Source organism: Lacerta agilis, chromosome 2 (genome assembly GCF_009819535.1).
Source record: "Lacerta agilis isolate rLacAgi1 chromosome 2, rLacAgi1.pri, whole genome shotgun sequence".
NCBI classification, from domain to species: Eukaryota; Metazoa; Chordata; class Lepidosauria; order Squamata; family Lacertidae; genus Lacerta; species Lacerta agilis.
The window spans coordinates 62,516,098-62,534,514 of record NC_046313.1 but is presented as its reverse complement, the minus strand read 5'-3'; the positions used below and the strand labels follow the sequence as shown (position 1 = coordinate 62,534,514).

Genomic DNA, 18,417 nt, shown 5'->3' with positions numbered 1-18,417 from the left:
AGAAGCTTAACTAAGGGCAGAAATAATGTGATCCTACACCTATATAGAAAGTTCAGGTAACATGAAAGTAGTAAACAAACAAAAACTAGAATGGGGGGGGGATGGGTGAATTAAATAAAACACTTCTGCTCATTAAACAAACAAAAAAACTGCACTCAGTTGTTGTTGTTTTTTAAAAAAAGAACTCTAGCCATCATAGGTTGATCTTTAAGAAGCCACACACAAAATTGTGGGTATGACATTTTTTTTTCCAAAATGAAAAGATGATCTGCTGTTTGGTGGTGGTGGTGGTGGTGGGGAATAGGGCAGATGCCATAAATCACAGAGCACCCAGAAGCATCACAATGAAAAACAACTTGGTAACCCAATAGTCAGAAGAGGTGGGGACCAGAGCTTGATATGGGGTTAAAGAAATGTTTAGAAGACAATAAGCAGGGTCAAAAGCAGGCAGCAATTTCACAAGTGAGCAGAGTGAAGAAGGTCGAGGAATGCCAAGCATTGGAAGCAAGGTAAAGGTAAAGGACCCCTGGACGGTTTAGTCCAGTCAAATGCGACTAAGGGGTGTGGCGCTCATCTCGGCTTTCAGGCCAAGGGAGCTGGTGTTTGGCCACAGACAGCTTTCCGGGTCATGTGGCCGGCATGACTAAACCGCTTCTGGTGCAACGAGAGATCGTGACGAGTGCCAGAGTGCATGGAAACACAGTTTACCTTCTCGTCACAGTGGTATTTATTCACTTGCAGTTGTATGCTTTCGAACTGCTAGGTTGGCAGGAACTTGGACAAAGCAATGGGAGCTCACACTGTTGTGCAGATTCAAACTGCCAACCTTACGACCGGCAAGCCCAAGAGGCTCAATGGTTTAGACCACAGTGCCATCTGTGTCCTTGCATTGGAAGCAACAAGGCATGACAAACAGCACTTTACATTTAAAAAGGTGCTTTATAAATGCACAATATAAAGGGTGCTTTTATATCGTGATTTTATCCTGTGAACCGCCCCAAGACCTGCGGGTATAGGGTGGTATGCAGATATAATAAATAAATATAATTAATCAAATCATTGTAGGCTAATGCATTGGGCTGCCACTAATGTCTGCTTTGAACCAGATTTGATAATCCACAGAGATTATTGTTGTTTACAACATATTAACCATGGATGCATGCAAAGAATAAAACTGCAAAACCTGTGGTACATGGCATTTCTTCTCTTGAAAAGCTACATTGCTTTGCCCCAGTCTCCTTAACAGCTCTTTAACATGCTGTTAAATAATAATTTTAAAAATTCCAAGCATTTTTGACTATTTCTTTAAGGTCAGCTTAAACACCTTTCCAAACAGTCAGTGTCTATTCCAAGTCTTGTGTGGTGTTTAGGGTTTGCCATATGCTTCAAGTGACACAGAAAAATGTACAAAATGTTATAAATGAAACTTGAGCTACTGTTCACTCTAGTTTCTTAGTATTGAACAGCTGAGCTATATATATTCCAGAGTGGCGCCAGCTCTCTTTAAAGGAATTGTTCCTTTAAAGGTCTTCTTTTGACATATGTTCATGCTGTGTGTTTGTGTACATAAATGTACACACATACATACACCCCTATCTTTATGATGGAATAGGTCATCCATTGGTGAATTTTTTTTCAGATAGATCAACAGGCAATAGTAGACTGATCTCATACCCATCAACATTTCTCAACGTCCAACACCATATAACATATTGCTGAAGGCTCTACAGCACCTCCTTCATGCTGTATTCATTTACTGTACAACTGCCTGTTTCCTACCAGTTTAAAATCCATAAGGGAGTTTGTTCATTTGGTTAAAGGAAAATGTTAACTGTCTTACAGTAGACTGTAAGATACACTTTGCAAGTGCTATGTGTAAAATGATAGGCTGTGCACTAACTGGTAATCCATATCCTCGTGAGCAAAACTGAGGTAAGCTCCATATGCAATAATCTTCATATAAGTATATACTGATACCTCCCCCATCTACAAGACTTGGTACACTAGTACAGATCACAAATTCTAACACAGAGCTGCACAAAACCTTGTCAAAGGCAACTAGTTAATACTCATATTTGACAGGAAAGGATCATTAAAGCGGAGAGCAAGCATTTCACATAAGATGAGCCACAGCAAATGATGGTGGTGATGATTACAGTATTGGCAATTTTACTTGTTGCTGCATAAACTGTTGTTGATCTACTGCAAATCAGCCAGAGATCTATTAGTAGATGCCAATCTATATTCTGACCATTACTGATCTAAGCAAGTGCTCATTATTCTAATGGCCAAACCAGACAATACACTATCCACAAAATATTTGCTACAAGGATTGAAAGAAAAGCTTCCATTACCGTGAATGGAGCTTTTATTCAAATGTAAATTGTGGGCAGAGCATGGATCCAAGCACCCAATCCCACTTAAAGCAATTCACACAACTGCACATGATTATGGGAATGTTCTAACTAGTTTGGCCCTAGCAGGAATCAGTTATCCAAGGTCACAGGAGAGGCATGATCCTGGGCTGTCATTGTCCATTGGCTCTACATACTTAGAGACTTGCCTAAATCTAAAATTGGTATGCAGGAGTTTTAATTTTAATGCGTAGATACATAAATAGGTACTATAACTATATCTTAACTTGGAGGTTTGGGGGATTGTGCTGTTTTGTGAGTTAAGCATGTATTCCTTTTGTTTTGACCCAAGAAAGCTAGCTAAGCATGTTAACAATAGGCCTAATATTCTTGCAGAGGTAGTAACTGTACAATAAGAAGAAACAGTGGTCAGCCCATGAGTATTAGAATCTTAGACCAAAATCACCAGTGGGTTGAAATTAACTTTGTCCAAGCAGCAAAAGGTTTAATTACAGATACAGTGGTACCTCAGGTTACAGATGCTTCAGGTTACAGACGCTTCAGGTTACAGACTCCGCTAACCCAGAAATAACGCTTCAGGTTAAGAACTTTGCTTCAGGATAAGAACAGAAATCGTGCTCTGGCGGCAGCAGGAGGTCCCATTACCTAAAGTGGTGCTTCAGGTTAAGAACAGTTTCAGGTTAAGAGCGGACCTCCGGAATGAATTAAGTTCTTAACCCGAGGTACCACTGTATATCAATGGGCAGAAGGTAAGGAGGAATTGTAAAAGGGGAAGATTCACATGCAATACAATTCAAGCTGCAAGAATAATTAGGGATTTATTACCTGGTGACATTAGATGTAGGCTTCTAATATTTGTAAGGACTTAAAATATAAGAAGGTGAGTAGGAGTGTAAGGTTGCATAGCAATGTGGAGCTGTTGACTGCACTCAGGTTTGCACAAAAAGAACACGTTTAAACAAAGCTGAAATTCAAGTGTGTTGTGCAAATGTGTCGTACCTTTGACCAGTCAACATAAGCAAACAGGTAGGAGAATTTTCAAGCTGCCCTGAACACAGCACTAGAGGAAAGAGTGGCCTTTGCATCTATATTGGAGGAGATTTAGAAAAACAAAAAGTCCAAAGAACAAAACCCTCATCACATGAGGAGAAGAGCATGGTCAGCTTTGCTGGCTCTGCCCCTCACTGCTGTATTCCTGCCAGTCCACCCCACCCCAGCCACCCATACAATGGAAGAGAAATTGGAAGAGAAGAGGAGAGCCTGTTCTATTTAAGAGGAATTCATATGTAATTTACAACCCTGTGTAATCAAGCTCTAAATCACACATCCCCAACACATTGAACATGACTGCGCCAGATGACAGAGACACAACACGGAAGAGAGGGCCAGAGAGCACAGGTCTGCTCTCTCCTTCATGTGATGGTAATCTTGTGAAGGCAGAATAACTACTGGGATCTACTGGATAGATCTCTCCCCAAAACTATTTTGCAGAGAATAGAGCAACGAGAGTGGATAATACATAATTCTTGCAGAAGTTATGCCAGTACAGAGGCTCCAATACAGAGGTTTCAGTGCATGCCATCAGCTGACTAGTTTTAGCCAATTGATTTTGGCTGTTATTACAGAACTTTAAGCTAAGAGACTGAACCATTCCCCTCTATGGCAATGCCGTCAAAGAAAAATTATTATTTATTCTTAAGGTGGCCCAAGAGAAATCATTAACAGGGGAGCACTGGCTCCATGATCGTATTTCATTTAGAAGGAATTTTTAATGAAAAAAATAATTAAAACAAACCCCATTACTTTCAATAATTAGAGAAAGTGACCTGGATGGAATTTTTAATCTCCAATCCATCTTTGCCGCTACATTATTCACCTACTGTTCTTGCATAATTAAAACGTGGCAGGTAGTTTACACACAAGAGGGAGTAATTGTATTAAAAATAGCTCTTCCTAACCAAAGCTCATTTTCACTTATGAAATAAAGCAAGATAATAATACCAGAGTTGTCATTTATATAGTGCAAATCAGCATTCTATTTAAGAACATTTAAATATAAATTTCAGCTTTAATGCAGAAATTATAGCCTCACAGTATGCATATTTACTTGGAAGGGAGTCCCACTGAGTTCAGTGAGGCCTAGTTCCATGTAACTGGGCAAAGGATTCCATCCTTTCCTTTTTGCCTTGCTCATCAGGTACTTTTAATTTGAAAGTTTGCTTGCAAATGGTATTCAGGACTCAGGTGATTAATATGTCTATTGTTTTCTTTAATGCCACAAATGCAAATTAGTCTCAGCATCGCAAACCAGTGCAGAAAGTACCTCTGTATTTGAACTGCGCTATCTTTTCCTGGGTGGAATAAAAATGCTTAATCAGTTTTACACCACCAAAACAAATGATCCATTGAAGATATCATCATGTGAAACATTTTAGATCCTATCACTGGACCTCACCATGTCTCATGGGAAGGGATGGCTGAGCCTCCTCTACCTCACTCTGAAGATTAATTGGTTCTTTAAAGCATTCAAGATAAATACTTGAGTAAAAAAAAAAAACACCCAACAAACCTAAAGCCTTAAAATATGCTTAACTTGGACACCCAAAAGACTGTTTCATGTTTTTGCAAACCTCACTACGTTGACCACTTTCCTTGCCTCCCTGTGAGTTCACAGTTTCCCAGGGGCAGGGGATCATTTCTCTTGTGGGAAGCAGGATGAGAAACAGGCAGCTGATGGGCATAGGGGACACCAGCCTCTTATTGACGGTAAATGACACACTCTACTTTTTGTCATGCCCATGGTGCTTGGCAGGAAATGACATGTGAAGCCTGCCATTTGCAGCCAAGGAGACGTATTTTTATGCCATCTGCCGTCTGCTTCCTCAAGATGAGGCTTCCTTCTCTCTTGGGAAAGGAAGTGCCGACAGAGGAGCAGTAGAGATGGGGATGCAAATCCCATTTTGTGTAGGACCCTGCTTGAAGGTTTTTGAACCTGTTTCATATATGGTCAGAATAGTCAAGCAAGGAGAGTAGTTCAAATTCTAAGTTCCCCCTACCCAAACAGATCAGTCTCAGAGCAACTATGACTGCACACTAGTAAAGAGAGTGTGCAAACAAAGTGTGCTGTACCGTCTACTGCTGGCTAGTCTTCTACATGTGGAGTTTCTGAAAGGGTTTGTCTTCCTAGAAGGACCAGCAAGGCCCGACTCAGCAGTTTTCAGCTAGCAGGTTCTAGAAGGTTCAAAGGAAGAAGAAGAAGAAGAAGAGTTTGGATTTCATATCCCGCTTTATCACTACCCGAAGGAGTCTCAAAGCGGCTAACATTCTCCCTTCCCCTCCTCCCCCACAACAAACACTCTGTGAGGTGAGTGGGGCTGAGAGACTTCAAAGAAGTATGACTAGCCCAAGGTCACCCAGCAGCTGCATGTGGAGGAGCGGAGACACGAACCCGGTTCCCCAGATTACGAGTCTACCACTCTTAACCACTACACCACACTGGCTGTATTAGATAGTGAGCCCACCACTGCCAGGGCCACCACGGAATGGGCAACACCAAAGGAAGCATATTGGGGGGGGGTCTCTCTGGGAGCCATAAAGGCGAGGGCACCACACCCTTTCAATTTTGTTGTAAGATATATACATACAGTGGTACCTTGGTACTCAAACAACTTGGAACCCAAACACTGCAAACCCGGAAGTAAGTGTTCTGGTTTGCAAACTTTTTTTGGAAGTTGTATGTGCTCCGTTTTGAGTGTTACGCTTCCGTTTGGAGTGCCACACTTCCGTTTGGAGTGTTACATCTGTTTTTGCTATTTATTTTGCCTTTTTGTTTTTGCGGCTCTTTTTGTTTTGTTTTTGTGACTTTGTGAAACCCAGTTCAGCTACTGATTGATTGACTGTGTGACTGCAGTACATTGTTTATTGCTTTCATTTTATGGATCAATGGTCTTGTTAGATAGTAAAATTCAGGTTAAACTGCTGTTTTAGGGGTTGTTTTTAAAAGTGTGGAAGGGATTAATCCATTTTGCATTACTTTCTATGGGAACAAGTGACTTGGTTTTGCAACGCTTTGGTTTTGGAACGGACTTCCGGAACGGATTAAGTTTGAAAACCAAGGTACCACTGTAAATGTTTAAGGGGGTCTATTTTGGTGTTTGGTTCATAGGAGTTCTTTGGAGTGGGGGCTCAGTCTGCTTCTGGTGAGAACACAAGTTTGTGGACAGAAGCCTGAGAGTGTACGACTAGGGTACAGAAATACACATATATTTTACATTCTAGCTGGGATAGGTTACTAGGTCATAGCTGTCAAGTCTCCCTTTTGTTGCGGGAAACTCCCTTATTCCAAGCCGTTTCCCGCTGCTATCGCAGATTGTTGATATCCCTTAAATTTCCCTTATTTCAAAGGGAATATTCCTCTCCCCAGGCCAGTGGCGCGGGGAAACAGGGCCGGGCGGCAAGCTGACTGTCCGGGAAGGAGAGTTGGAGTCCAGGGAGAGCAGAGCTTCTCCCTCTCCGCAATCCTAGAGCGCCGCTGAAGGAGCAGGAGGAGCTGGAGGAGGAGGAGAGTCCACCACCCACCTCCCCGCCCACGCAGCTAGAGGAACATGCTAGGGAAAGAGGCGCATGTGATTCAGATTCTATTAAGTTGATATGGATGGGGGTGGTGTCCATTCTGAAGGACATCGGCCCTGGCTGCTCACCAGAAGGACAGATGCTGAAGCATCGCATGAGAAGAGAAGACTCCCTGGAAAAGAGACCCTGAGGTGGGGAAAGATAATGGTGTGTAGCCTGGTGTAAATTTATTTGTAGCCTGGGGGGATTACCGTGGTGTGGACTGTCCCTGAGAACCGTAGACTGTCCCCGGGACAGGTGAGGGTGCTGATCCCTTATTTTCAATCCGAAACTTGAAAGCTATGTACCATGTGGAAGAAATCACTATTTCCATTATACATGTTTCTCTCACGTGTGTGTGTGTGTGTGTGTGTGTGTGTGTAGGACCCCTGGATGGTTAAGTCCAGTCAATGGTGACTATGGGGCTCAGCTCGCTTTTCAGGCTGAGGGACCCGGCGTTTGTCCACAGACAGCTTTCCAGGTCATGCGGCCATCATGACTAAACCGCTTCTAGCTCAACGGGAGATTGTGATGAGTGCCTGAGCGCATGGAAACACAGTTTAGCTTCCCATCGCAGTGGTACATATTTATCTACTTGAACTGGTATGCTTTTGAACTGCTAGGCTGGCAGATGCTACAACAGAGCAACAGGAGCTCACCACCGCCATGCAGATTTGAACCACTGATCTTCTGATCAGCAAGCACAAGAGGCTCAGTGATTTAGACCACAGTGCCACCCGCGCCCCTGCATGCATATATCACATAGGCACCAGTCTTAACATAAAGCTTTATAATAAGCATCTAGCTTAAAGGGGGTGGGTGGGACCTCATATGCAGAATGATGCATGTCTGTATTTCAGCACCAAACTCCATAAGTTGTTATGCTCTATCAGCGGAGCATTCATTGCATGTTAAGATCCTGGAGACAGTCTCAAAGTTCAAGCCTTCTTTCAGGCTAAATGCAATTAATGCAGAAAAGGGAAATACTGGCTGTGGGTCAGATACAGACTAAACAATGCCCTTGAATACCTGCAGATAAAAGTCATTAACGGGTGGAACGCCATTCCCAAGGCAGGTAAAACTGAAGAGTCCTACATGTTTTTAAAGTGTAGGCATCTCAGCATTTCTCTGTCATCCCTGAGGCTACCCCAGAAAGCTTGAATGAGTTCAGCACCACAGGACAGTGGTGCCACTCATTAAAATACAATGAGTGCTCATTATACCCAATAAGTGCTCATTGTATTTTAATGAGCACAACAAACATTCTGCTGGAAAAAGCTCAAGGGTGTAATAAGTGCTGATAAACAGGCATAAGGAAAAGAGGGAAGGGGAAGCCTTGAAAAAAGTTTTATTTCCTACAGCAGATGATGCTTCCCTTGTTGTGGTAAGTGACTTCAACTTTACATGTTGATCATTCCTGTCAAAATATCACATGACAATGTGAATATGTATAGAAAGTTGAAATCCAGCAGTAAATGTGGAAGATTTTTATTTTTATTTTCTTCTGAACTCTGTGCTGATGGCATCCTCCTTAGTTACTGAGTAAGGGAGCCTTAGAATAACTCAATGCATGGATCACCATAGGTCTCGGACATGGTGCAGCTTGCAACCTATCAGAAGAGTTGAAATGGACCACAACGAAGTGCTACAATCTTGAAAAGCCCACCAATCACTATATTGCTGCAGCCATGGAGGCTATTGTGGCACATATGTGGGCAGTGAGGGTGAGGACACAGTTTAGTGGTAGAACCCGTAAGATCCTTAGAACACCCATCTGGTCTAGCATCCTATTCTCACAGTGGCATATCAGATGCCTGCAGGATGACCACAAACAAGATGTGAACACACTGGTACTTGTGTTCCCTGCCACTGGTACTGAGAGGCATACTGCTTCTGAGGGAACACAGCCATCGTGGTTAGTAGCCACTAGTATCCTTTATCTGCCATGAACTGTCTAAACCTCTTTTAAACCCATCCAAATTAGTGGCCATCTCTGCATCTTGTGTGAAAGAATTCCATAGTTCAACTATGTGAGGAAATACTGTCTTTTGTCTGTCCTGTATCCTCTAATATTCAGTTTCATTGGATGGCCTTGTGTTCTACTATGATGAGAGAGGGGGACAAACTTCTCCCTATCTACTTTATCTACACTATGCCTAAACTTACAAACCATGTTAATGTCCCTCCATGCTCACCTTTTTTTCTAAACTAAAAAGTTCAAAATATTTGTTTTTTATTTTGTGGACCATCCTGGGATCCTAACTAAGAAGGGTGGTTTTAAGATTGACTAAATAAACAAGTAACATAACACAGAGGCCAAACTAACAACAGCAGAATCCAATACATAACTACACTGAGTGCAATGGAGCTTACTCCTAGGTAAGTGGGCACTGGAATGCAGCCTAAGAAAACAACAAAAACAATAAAAAAATATCAGGGCTACTACAAGAGGGGATAGCCTTGCTGTTTTTTTCACTATTTTTTAATATCCCTATTTTTAATTAATTTATTTTTTAAAAGTCATACTGCATGAGTGCTGTGCATTTTAATCATTCAGTCTTTGAACATTTTTGTTTTGTAAAACATAACCTTTTGAAACTTCCCAAAATTAGGAAGGCATAGTTCTGTCACTGATAATCAGTTACCGGTATGTCAAGGACACCATCAAATAGATGCTTATGCCATTCCACATGCCACTGTCTCTCGCAACTGACATAGTAGCAGGGTTATGAGGAAGGAAAAATTACCCCCATCACAAAATACTGGAGACGAAACACTAGGGGAAATGAAACATCTTTGTATCAGGAGTGCAGACAAAAGTATCTGAGACCTGCACAATAGTATAATGATTGTACAAAAATAAAACCATCTGGTAAGGCCTGAAGAATCTGGCTTAAAAGCTTGTGAACATATGGCATGCTGTTTGGAGTATTGTTACATATTAGCCCCCAAAAAACAATTCAGAAGAAGTCGCCACAGCATCTTGCGGGTTCCTGCACAACTTTATACGATCACTCTGTATTTCAGGAGCTACTGTGGGTTTATCTCTTCAGTGACGATGAAGTGCAATTCATCATTTTAAACAATATCCCACTGGTTTCCACAACAAGATAGGTGACCTGATCTGCCCTTCAACAGAAAGAAGGGAAGTGAAAGGAAAGAGTAGATGCACTATAATACAAGTATTCACGTGAGAGTCTTCTACAAAGAAACAAAAAACCCAACACTGCTACTTCTCATAAACCAGCCAATGAAAACCACCTTTACACATCTGTGATAGGAATGTATTCTCTTCTTCCTGAAGAAGTTTCATGCTCTTAAACAATGAACAGATTTTATTGTTTGATTCTCTGGGGGAAAGTGTGTAGAGTAGTTTGTATTTAAAGCTGAATGGCAACACACTCCATTCTCTTCCACAGCATACAGCAATATACTTCACTTCCTTTTAAGAGCAAAAGTAAAACTTGTTACATGCACCTTTCAGGTCATGTTTGCCTGAAAAAAACCAGTACCTGCATAGGAAGGAAAGTTATTTATACCAAGTTTCTTCTCTGCAATAAGCCTTGGCATATGGGCAGATTTTAAGATTGTTTCTATATGGTCAGAGGAAGATAGATAACAGTAACTTTCCCTATGCTGGCAACTAGGATTTGTAGTTTTTGAAAAAGTAATATGCAGATCTTTGGAAACTGAAGCAACTACACTTTCTACATTTTCCTCCAGCGTTAGATTATTCTGATATGGTGGACTCAGGTGCGTACTTGGGACCCCAAAACGTTACAGCACTGCAGCTGTATGTGCTAACATTAAAGCGAAATACCCTTCAAATGTAGCATCCTCTACTTACAATTGTGAAGTTCATAACCTTGAGAATCCAGATGGTCATAGCAAGGTTCACCAGAATTAAAATCATTAGGAGTAGCACAAAGAAATAGAGGCACCTCTTGCGCCAGCCATAAATCCCCACTTTGTATACATGGGGTCCTTCTGAGCTCTGCATGGTGCTTCTGTGTGCGTACTGTTCCTGAGGCATCTGGGGGGGGGGGAACACAACCAAACATAAAAAGGTATAAGTTAAGCTGCAGGATAAACACAGACAATCAGAAGACTACGCTCATACATTGTAAAGGATTTTGAAAATACCTGCTGGATGAAATGTCTCCCTCTAGTTTGTTGTTGTATCATCCCTCAGCTTATTTTATATACAGTTAATTATAATGCAGGTATATTAAATACATTTCAAATCACAGAGAAATTTCCCATAAAATAAACCTCATCTCAAATGTATTTCTTAGCAGCTCCAGGTTTTTGCAAGGTGGACACTCTAGGGCTCCTCAAAATCCTAAGGGGGGAATTTTGCATGCATTTTGCAAAAGGAGTTGAGTTCAGCACTTTGTTTTGAGGATGCAATATTACTTCTCTGAGGCTTTAATTCACAAAAAAATCATATCAAATAATTTTCTTCCTGGCCAAGAGGAATGGTACTTGGGATTCTTTTCCTGAAGCAATCTTAGTACGCAATGTCTCTCTAGCCACTCATACACACCGAAGGCAGGTATCGCATAATTTTGGTTCTTAAATTAAAGTGTTTGCCATGCTTCTATTGGTTCTATTGGTGCAATGACAGTGTTGAGCAGCAGGAACATGGTGGTCAAAATTCTTTAAAAGAGAGGGGGGAAGGAGCAGGGAAAGACAGAGTCAAGGAGGACAGATGGTCTTCATTTTCCATGAGCATTTGTGTAGTGCGGTGCCTGAGAACCTATGGCTGTATAGAATTAGAATTAAGGTGCAATTTGCCTCAATACCTAAAGCACTCCATATAGCTTACATGCATAATCCTTAAAACAAGCCCATGTGATCTATATCTATGAGCCCCATATTACTATGCCCAGTGGAAGGCTAAAACTTACCTAAGGCCATCAAGTGAGCTCCTGGGTGAGTGCATTTCACCCACTTTGCTGCCTGTTAGATACATGCTGATATGGTTCCCTGAGTTGATGGAACATGCTGAATGCCAGGAAATAATGAATTCATCCCATTGCAACAGTGTGATGGGAGCAAAGTTATCAGAGCAACATCTCAAAAGTAAAGGGTACATTAGAGCTGTGACATCTGAAACAAATGACATCCATTCTGTTCTCTGGAAGGGTGATGTGTGGAAATAAGGGCAGTCATTAATTTTCATGGGGCTGTGATATATAGAAGGAGGGACAGCCCTTTAAGCTGAGTAGAAGGAATAACTACTCTACTCCACCCAGTGGAGATCTATAATACTTCAACTTTCATCAACCAAATCAAAACCACATATGTGGAACTCATTCAGTGTTGTTTTTACCAGACTTCTATGGCTGAGCAGGCCCTTTTTGCTATGCAATAAAGCTATGTAACACATGTGTGTGTGTGTGTGTGTGTGTGTGCATGCGTGTGCGTGTGGGGATAACCAACTTCTGGGATAACCAGTAATTCTGGAGTGCCTGCTCCCACTGGTTATGATGGGTCCGCTGGTTATGCGGTTTAGCTGAAGGTCGTGAGAAGTTGTTTGGCGTTCGTTACGAAGGTTTCTGAAGGTTCCGAAGAGGAAAGGATAGGCAGCGAAAAGGATAGCAAAAGGTGCGGCCAAAAGTAAGAAAGCGGCCAAAATAAAAATAAGAAATAAGAGACTGCAGTCAATGGTGGAGTTGCGCTCTCCCAACTACTACTCTGTGCGTTGGTTTCACTTTCGCTTTCTCTCTTACTTGTCTCGCATCACTTGTTCTCTCTTTGCTTGTCTCGGCACTCTACACAACGCTACAGAGAGCAGGGGCCATTTATTCATAAACTGAACAACGTCATAGCATTTGCATAAACCAATCACAACATTGCATTGGGCTGTGTTTCCGGGCGGGAAACAGCATTCGGCCATTACTCAAAAGCTTCCTGGCGCACTTTCTTGCAAGCGCGGAGTGATCCAGGCAGCAAACCTTGGCCGGATCTCCTTTTCTTCCATGCATAAGTGCGGAAGGTTTTTGTAAAGCGGCAAAGCGCGGGAAGTCACCAAAAACGTATTCCCACGTGTGTGTGTGTGTGTGTGTGTGTGTGCGCGCACACACACACACACACACACACACACACCAGCTGCTTAGCAGAAGAGAGAAGTGAGAAGTAAAGGCACTTCAACCATAAAACTTAGATAATAAAGTTGTCTTGAAATGGTGGCTAAAGGTTAACTGAGCAGTTGTCATACAGTTGTCACTGGGGAGAGTATTCCACAACTGGGGTACCATCACAGATAAGGCCCCCCCTCTCTCATTACCAGCCTAATCTCCAAAAGCAGAGGTGATCTGCAATTGGTCTTCTAACAATAATTGCAAAGAAAAAGCTGTATTTATAGGTCACCCTTTAGCTACTTCTCCTAATCTATATAGTATTTTATAGGTCAAAACCAGGACCTTTGATTCAGATATAAAACAAACTGGAAGCAAGTGAAGATTTTTCCAATACTGGTGAGACATAACCTAATCAGAAGTGTCAGTCATTAATCTGGTGGCTATACAGTTGTTCCTTGGTTGTCAAACATAATTCGTTCCGGGAGTCTGTTCGAGCTGCAGGAGCTTTCTGCACTCAATCGGAAGCCGTGGAAGCCGCATCGGATGTTCGGCTTCTGAAAAACGTTCGCAAACTGGAACACTCACTTCCGGGTTTGCGGCATTTGGGAGCCAAAATGTCCAAGTACCAAGGCGTTTGAGAATCAAGGTACGACTGTATTCAGAAATAGCTGAACTTTTAAGTAGTGTTGTATGAGTCTTGAAGTTTCCAAACTGTCAACAGTATATGGCTAACAACTAGTACACAAAAGCTGGAGGTGGCCAGCTTCTTCAGCATGACTGAGCGATTGGGAAATAAAGCCGTTTGGGGACTGGAAACTTGCTGGCTATGACTTCATCATCTCATTTCAACAGCTGGGGGTGGTGAGGAGCACTATAGTAAGACCCAAAGGATCATGGAATATTTTCTTCCTGCTCCCTTTACTGGCACTAAGCTCTCAGCTGCATCATGGGACATAACCCCTGTGACCTGTGCATAATCACAGAAGTTTCAGCAATTATATCCTGGTTCTCAATGGATGAAGCACCAGCTGGAGAGTGTGATTCTTACACTCTTTTTGCCTCACTAGCGTTCTTTGATGAAGGTAAGGAGAAAAATACATGACGGCTATGTTATAAGATTTTCTTTGATTTCAGAGCATAAATATAATTCCTATGCAATACACAATAACTTGTTTTTTAAACTAAACAATTCCTTTTCCAGTTCTTCTATGCAAATAGTAAAATCACAACCAAGTTCCAACCAGTCCTAATTTCAAACTATTTCAGTTCTAAACGATTTGTGTGTATCCAGGATAATATTTCCTTATCTCCTCCCGCTCTCAATTCTAATCCAAAGTACAGAAGAAAATGCTATGCCCAATTTAGGCAAATAATCTGCAACACACACAAGTTATATTGGCACAGAGCAAACAAGAACGAAAGCAACTCTGCTCTAAACAAGATAAAATAAAACTGCAAGGAGCACAGGGAAATTGATTTACTGTAGTGGTCTGATTCAAATATATAAGAACATGGGCAAAGATCTACACTGATGGCACACACCGTGTGCGTTTTAACTGGTGCATGTTTTTCTTCTCTTCCCCTGGCCCCATTTCTAAAGGATAAGGAATAGTAGTGGTTACTGCATTGAGAAGTGTTATAGAGACAAGAAGCCTAAAGAGCATTGCTAGACAGAAAAAAATTGAAGGTATTACTGTTATCCATAATCTCTTCAAAGTAGAATGGGGAAAATGTTAAGAGTTTACATCTTGACATATTTCTCAACAGTTCAACTTCTCAAAAGGAAGCTAAGCATCCAGAGACTGTGTTACTTTGAAAATTGAAGTGTTTTTCTTGGCCAAAGTTTCCCCGTGCCTGGTCTAAAAGACTATCTCTTCCCACATCTTACAAAGAGGCCATCCTCTGCATCACAACATGCTTGCATGCTAGGTTAGTCACGATATGTGACAGGGCACAAAGTCCACATATGCACTGGATTACAGTACTGCTCTCTGGGATGGGGGTGAATTGGATTGTTGTATCATCCCCATGAACTGTTTCCTTCCCACTCTTTTGCTCAATACCATGTGCAAAACGCTGCAAGACGGAAAAACAAAACACACAAGCAGCAAATATAACCCACCCATATCCATGAAAACACTCAGCAACTGCCACTGCTTAAGCAATCTGCATCAAATAAATCGTCCCTTCTGTTTCCTGAAAATCATTACCCCTTGCAAGAGTTAACCTTGGGCATAAAACTCCATATTGGGATGGGTTTGTGACTTAGAGAAGTCATTGTTGGCATACAGAGGATGGCATCCAGGATGGCTGAATACAATTGCGAGTTGCAGTCACAGTCAGCATGGCACCAAGCTTCCTCAGATGCAAGGCACCACTGGTCTAAAGAACCCTGTACCACTTCCAGGCTGACATAAACACCTGCACAATTATACTTAGCATTTGAGCCACCTTAGAACATCCCGCTACCTGTACCTGAGCAACTAAGTATTGTTTGGGCTTTGTTTAGCTCCCACCATAGCCTGGGATTCTTTAAAAAAATGTTCTACTAGGAAACACTCAATTCTAGATTTTCTGCTAGTGACCTGCTTGGTCCTTCTTTTGTTTTTATCTCTGTCCAGGAGTGTTTGATGCAGCTGTGTATTTATTTCCATAAAGTTTATACACTACTTGATTGTAAAAAAAAAAAAAACCTTAAAGAGGTTTACAAAAAGATAAAATGATAATAAAAAAAATGAAGAACAATTTACAGCCCTACTTCAAAACACACAAAAGTTAAAATACTAAAACAGATTAAAACTACCTCAACTTTCTAAGCATCTGGGTAGGCTCGTCTAAACAAGAATGTTCCTAGCAGGTGCCGAAAAATGCTTTTGTTACCTGACTTGGCTTCTGCCAACCTAGTCAGCCCATGCCCATTTTTTATGTACATTGTAGTCTGATTTTACAGACACCTGCCTTCGTCTTATGACTAAACCCACCAAGTTTACCCAGCTGTCAACCTTGATTCTTATAAAGACAGATTATTGCCTCCTTTTCCGGTTTCCTGACAGCAACTTACCGGTAAGTATTCTTCTCTGGTGCTCTAACTCATGTAGGTAGTAAAATCTTTATCATTCTATCTCAGTCTGTTTTGTACTTAATCCTCCATGGAACCTCTACCCTAGCTCTGTACTTGGCTATCATTTTGTGCATTCATCATGATGGAGAGTATTAATATCTACATGGGGTACTACAGAGAAAAGCAGCAGGCTTTAGTTTGTATCCCCTGACCTTACTGCTGCCAGCTAAAGCAATACATTTGGATTTTCTCTCCAGTGCATAGCTCACTTTTTTATTTTTAATGTCCTTCCATTTAAAAGAACAAGAAACACCCAGGACAAGGTGAGGGGAGATCTTTCACGCATCCAAACAAAGTAAGCTTTTGTGTGATAGTCTGGCTGAGGTAAGGCAAATAAAAAAGGGATAAAAGCTGTCTGACGATACAAGGACCCACGTACTTCTGACTTTTTCATGCATCAAAAAACCTGCTGTGCAGTTACTTTCAAACCATGCACAAACATGCCAGGTAAGGTTCATTCGTCACTGCTGAGGAAAGGCACTGTACATTAAAACAAACGGCAATAAGACCTACATTGGTAGTCTCTCTCCTTCCTTAAAAGTTTCATGATTTATTTGAAAAAGAAACTTCATCAGGAAAGAAGTGGCAAGTGGAACAGAAGTACAGTGGTACCTCGGGTTACATACGCTTCAGGTTACAGACTACGCTAACCCAGAAATAACGCTTCGGGTTAAGAACTTTGCTTCAGGATAAGAACAGAAATTGTGCTCAGAGGTAAAGTGGTAATAGCCCAGAGGTAAAGTGGTGCTTCATGTTAAGAACAGTTTCAGGTTAAGAACGGACCTCCGGAACGAATTAAGTACGTAACCAGAGGTACCACTGTACAGTATGTTACTTTTAGAAAAAACCACTTATCCTTCAAGATACTCACAGAAAAACTGCATATCAAAATGTGTTTCCTAGTATTTTACTCCAGTTTGGGCAAAATGTAGCGAAATAAACACAATAACTGTAACACCGACAAGGTCCTTATGTCTTACAAATATGTACACCAAGCTATTTAGTCAAAGCTGCTTCGAAACTACTCAGCAACAAATAGCCACAGTCTCCTATATGCCTCTATATGCCTCCTATATACCCATTCATTACATTTGCATTTACTACTATTATGACAAACTATATATTAAACTATGCTATGGAACTTCATCGAGTTTGTAGTTATTCAGCCTTAACATATATTTAACAAGTGGCATTCCCACAAGGGGAGGAATAAGTTGGCAAATGTGTATGCCTGTATAAATAAGGAAGAGGGGGGGGGGAACCACCAAAGCAGTTCTCCCTGTAAGATCAGAACTTAAGAAAAAAGTTAGAAAGGTGGCAAACCCCAATTATTATTATTTTGTTGTTGTTTTGCAAACAGCCTGGTGGATTTCCAACTTCTCCTCCTTCCCTTTAATCAATGAACTGAGTACAAATAGTCCCTTCTACATCAGAACAAAGGAACAGAAATGCCAAGCCTGGAGAAGGAACAATAGCTTCTTACCTCTCTCTTTCAGAAGTCAGGCGAAACTGCTAGTTCCAGGGACTCTAGCAGGGGTGTGGGGGGATAGATGCAGTGTTGCCTTCAGAGCTGCACGAGGCCTACCCTGCGTTTAGAAGCTGTCCCTGTCAGATTTTCCAACAGCAGAACTGTGGCCAAGTCCCTGCCCATGCCTGAAGAATTTCCTGAACAGCATTCCCGTTCTTTTCCTAACTGCTTTGAAACCACACTCTGTCTTTTACTTCAATACGGCTTTGTCAGGCCAAGTTACAGCTACTGGTCTGGCTCCAGATATCAATTGAAAACACATGTGTTTTGCATTAAAGAACCCCCTTCCCCACATACAATCACTCCTCTGCAATAAGCGCTGGAGCTCAAAATGTTTCGCATTTGGAACTATAATGCAAATCATTTCTGCAGCAACTGTGGACACTGGTAATATTTTGATTTCGGCAAGGGGAGTTTTATTGCCGTTGCCGCTTGTGTATCAAAGATCCCAAAATAAAATTAAGACAACTTTCTCAATCTCACGAAACCTAGTAAGGAAAGGAATTCAGATTTCTATTCAGTGCCAGCCTCCCTTTACCTATGCTGCTGTCTCATTTTAATTTCAGTTGCGAAAAGGGAAGGCGTATTTTTAGAATCTCTAGGCTCTCCTCAGCACATTGCTGCTGTATTCTAATATTGACATGCACGGCTGTAAGCTGCAGATGCTAAAAATACTACAATTATGTCTGAGCTCTC

General features: G+C 41.5%; 1 protein-coding gene across 1 annotated transcript in view; it reads right to left on the bottom strand.

Annotated features, from left to right (window-relative positions):
- The window catches only part of SGCD (sarcoglycan delta), a 183,486-nt gene extending 165,376 nt beyond the window's left edge, over positions 1-18,110 (bottom strand). The window contains exons 1-2 of the mRNA XM_033140358.1: positions 17,677-18,110; positions 10,834-11,019 (exon numbers count right to left, since the gene is read on the bottom strand). Of these exons, the coding sequence (XP_032996249.1) occupies positions 10,834-11,019 (186 nt within the window). The 5' untranslated portion in view covers positions 17,677-18,110. The remainder of the gene's footprint in view (positions 1-10,833; positions 11,020-17,676) is intronic.
- Positions 18,111-18,417: the final 307 nt, after the last annotated feature.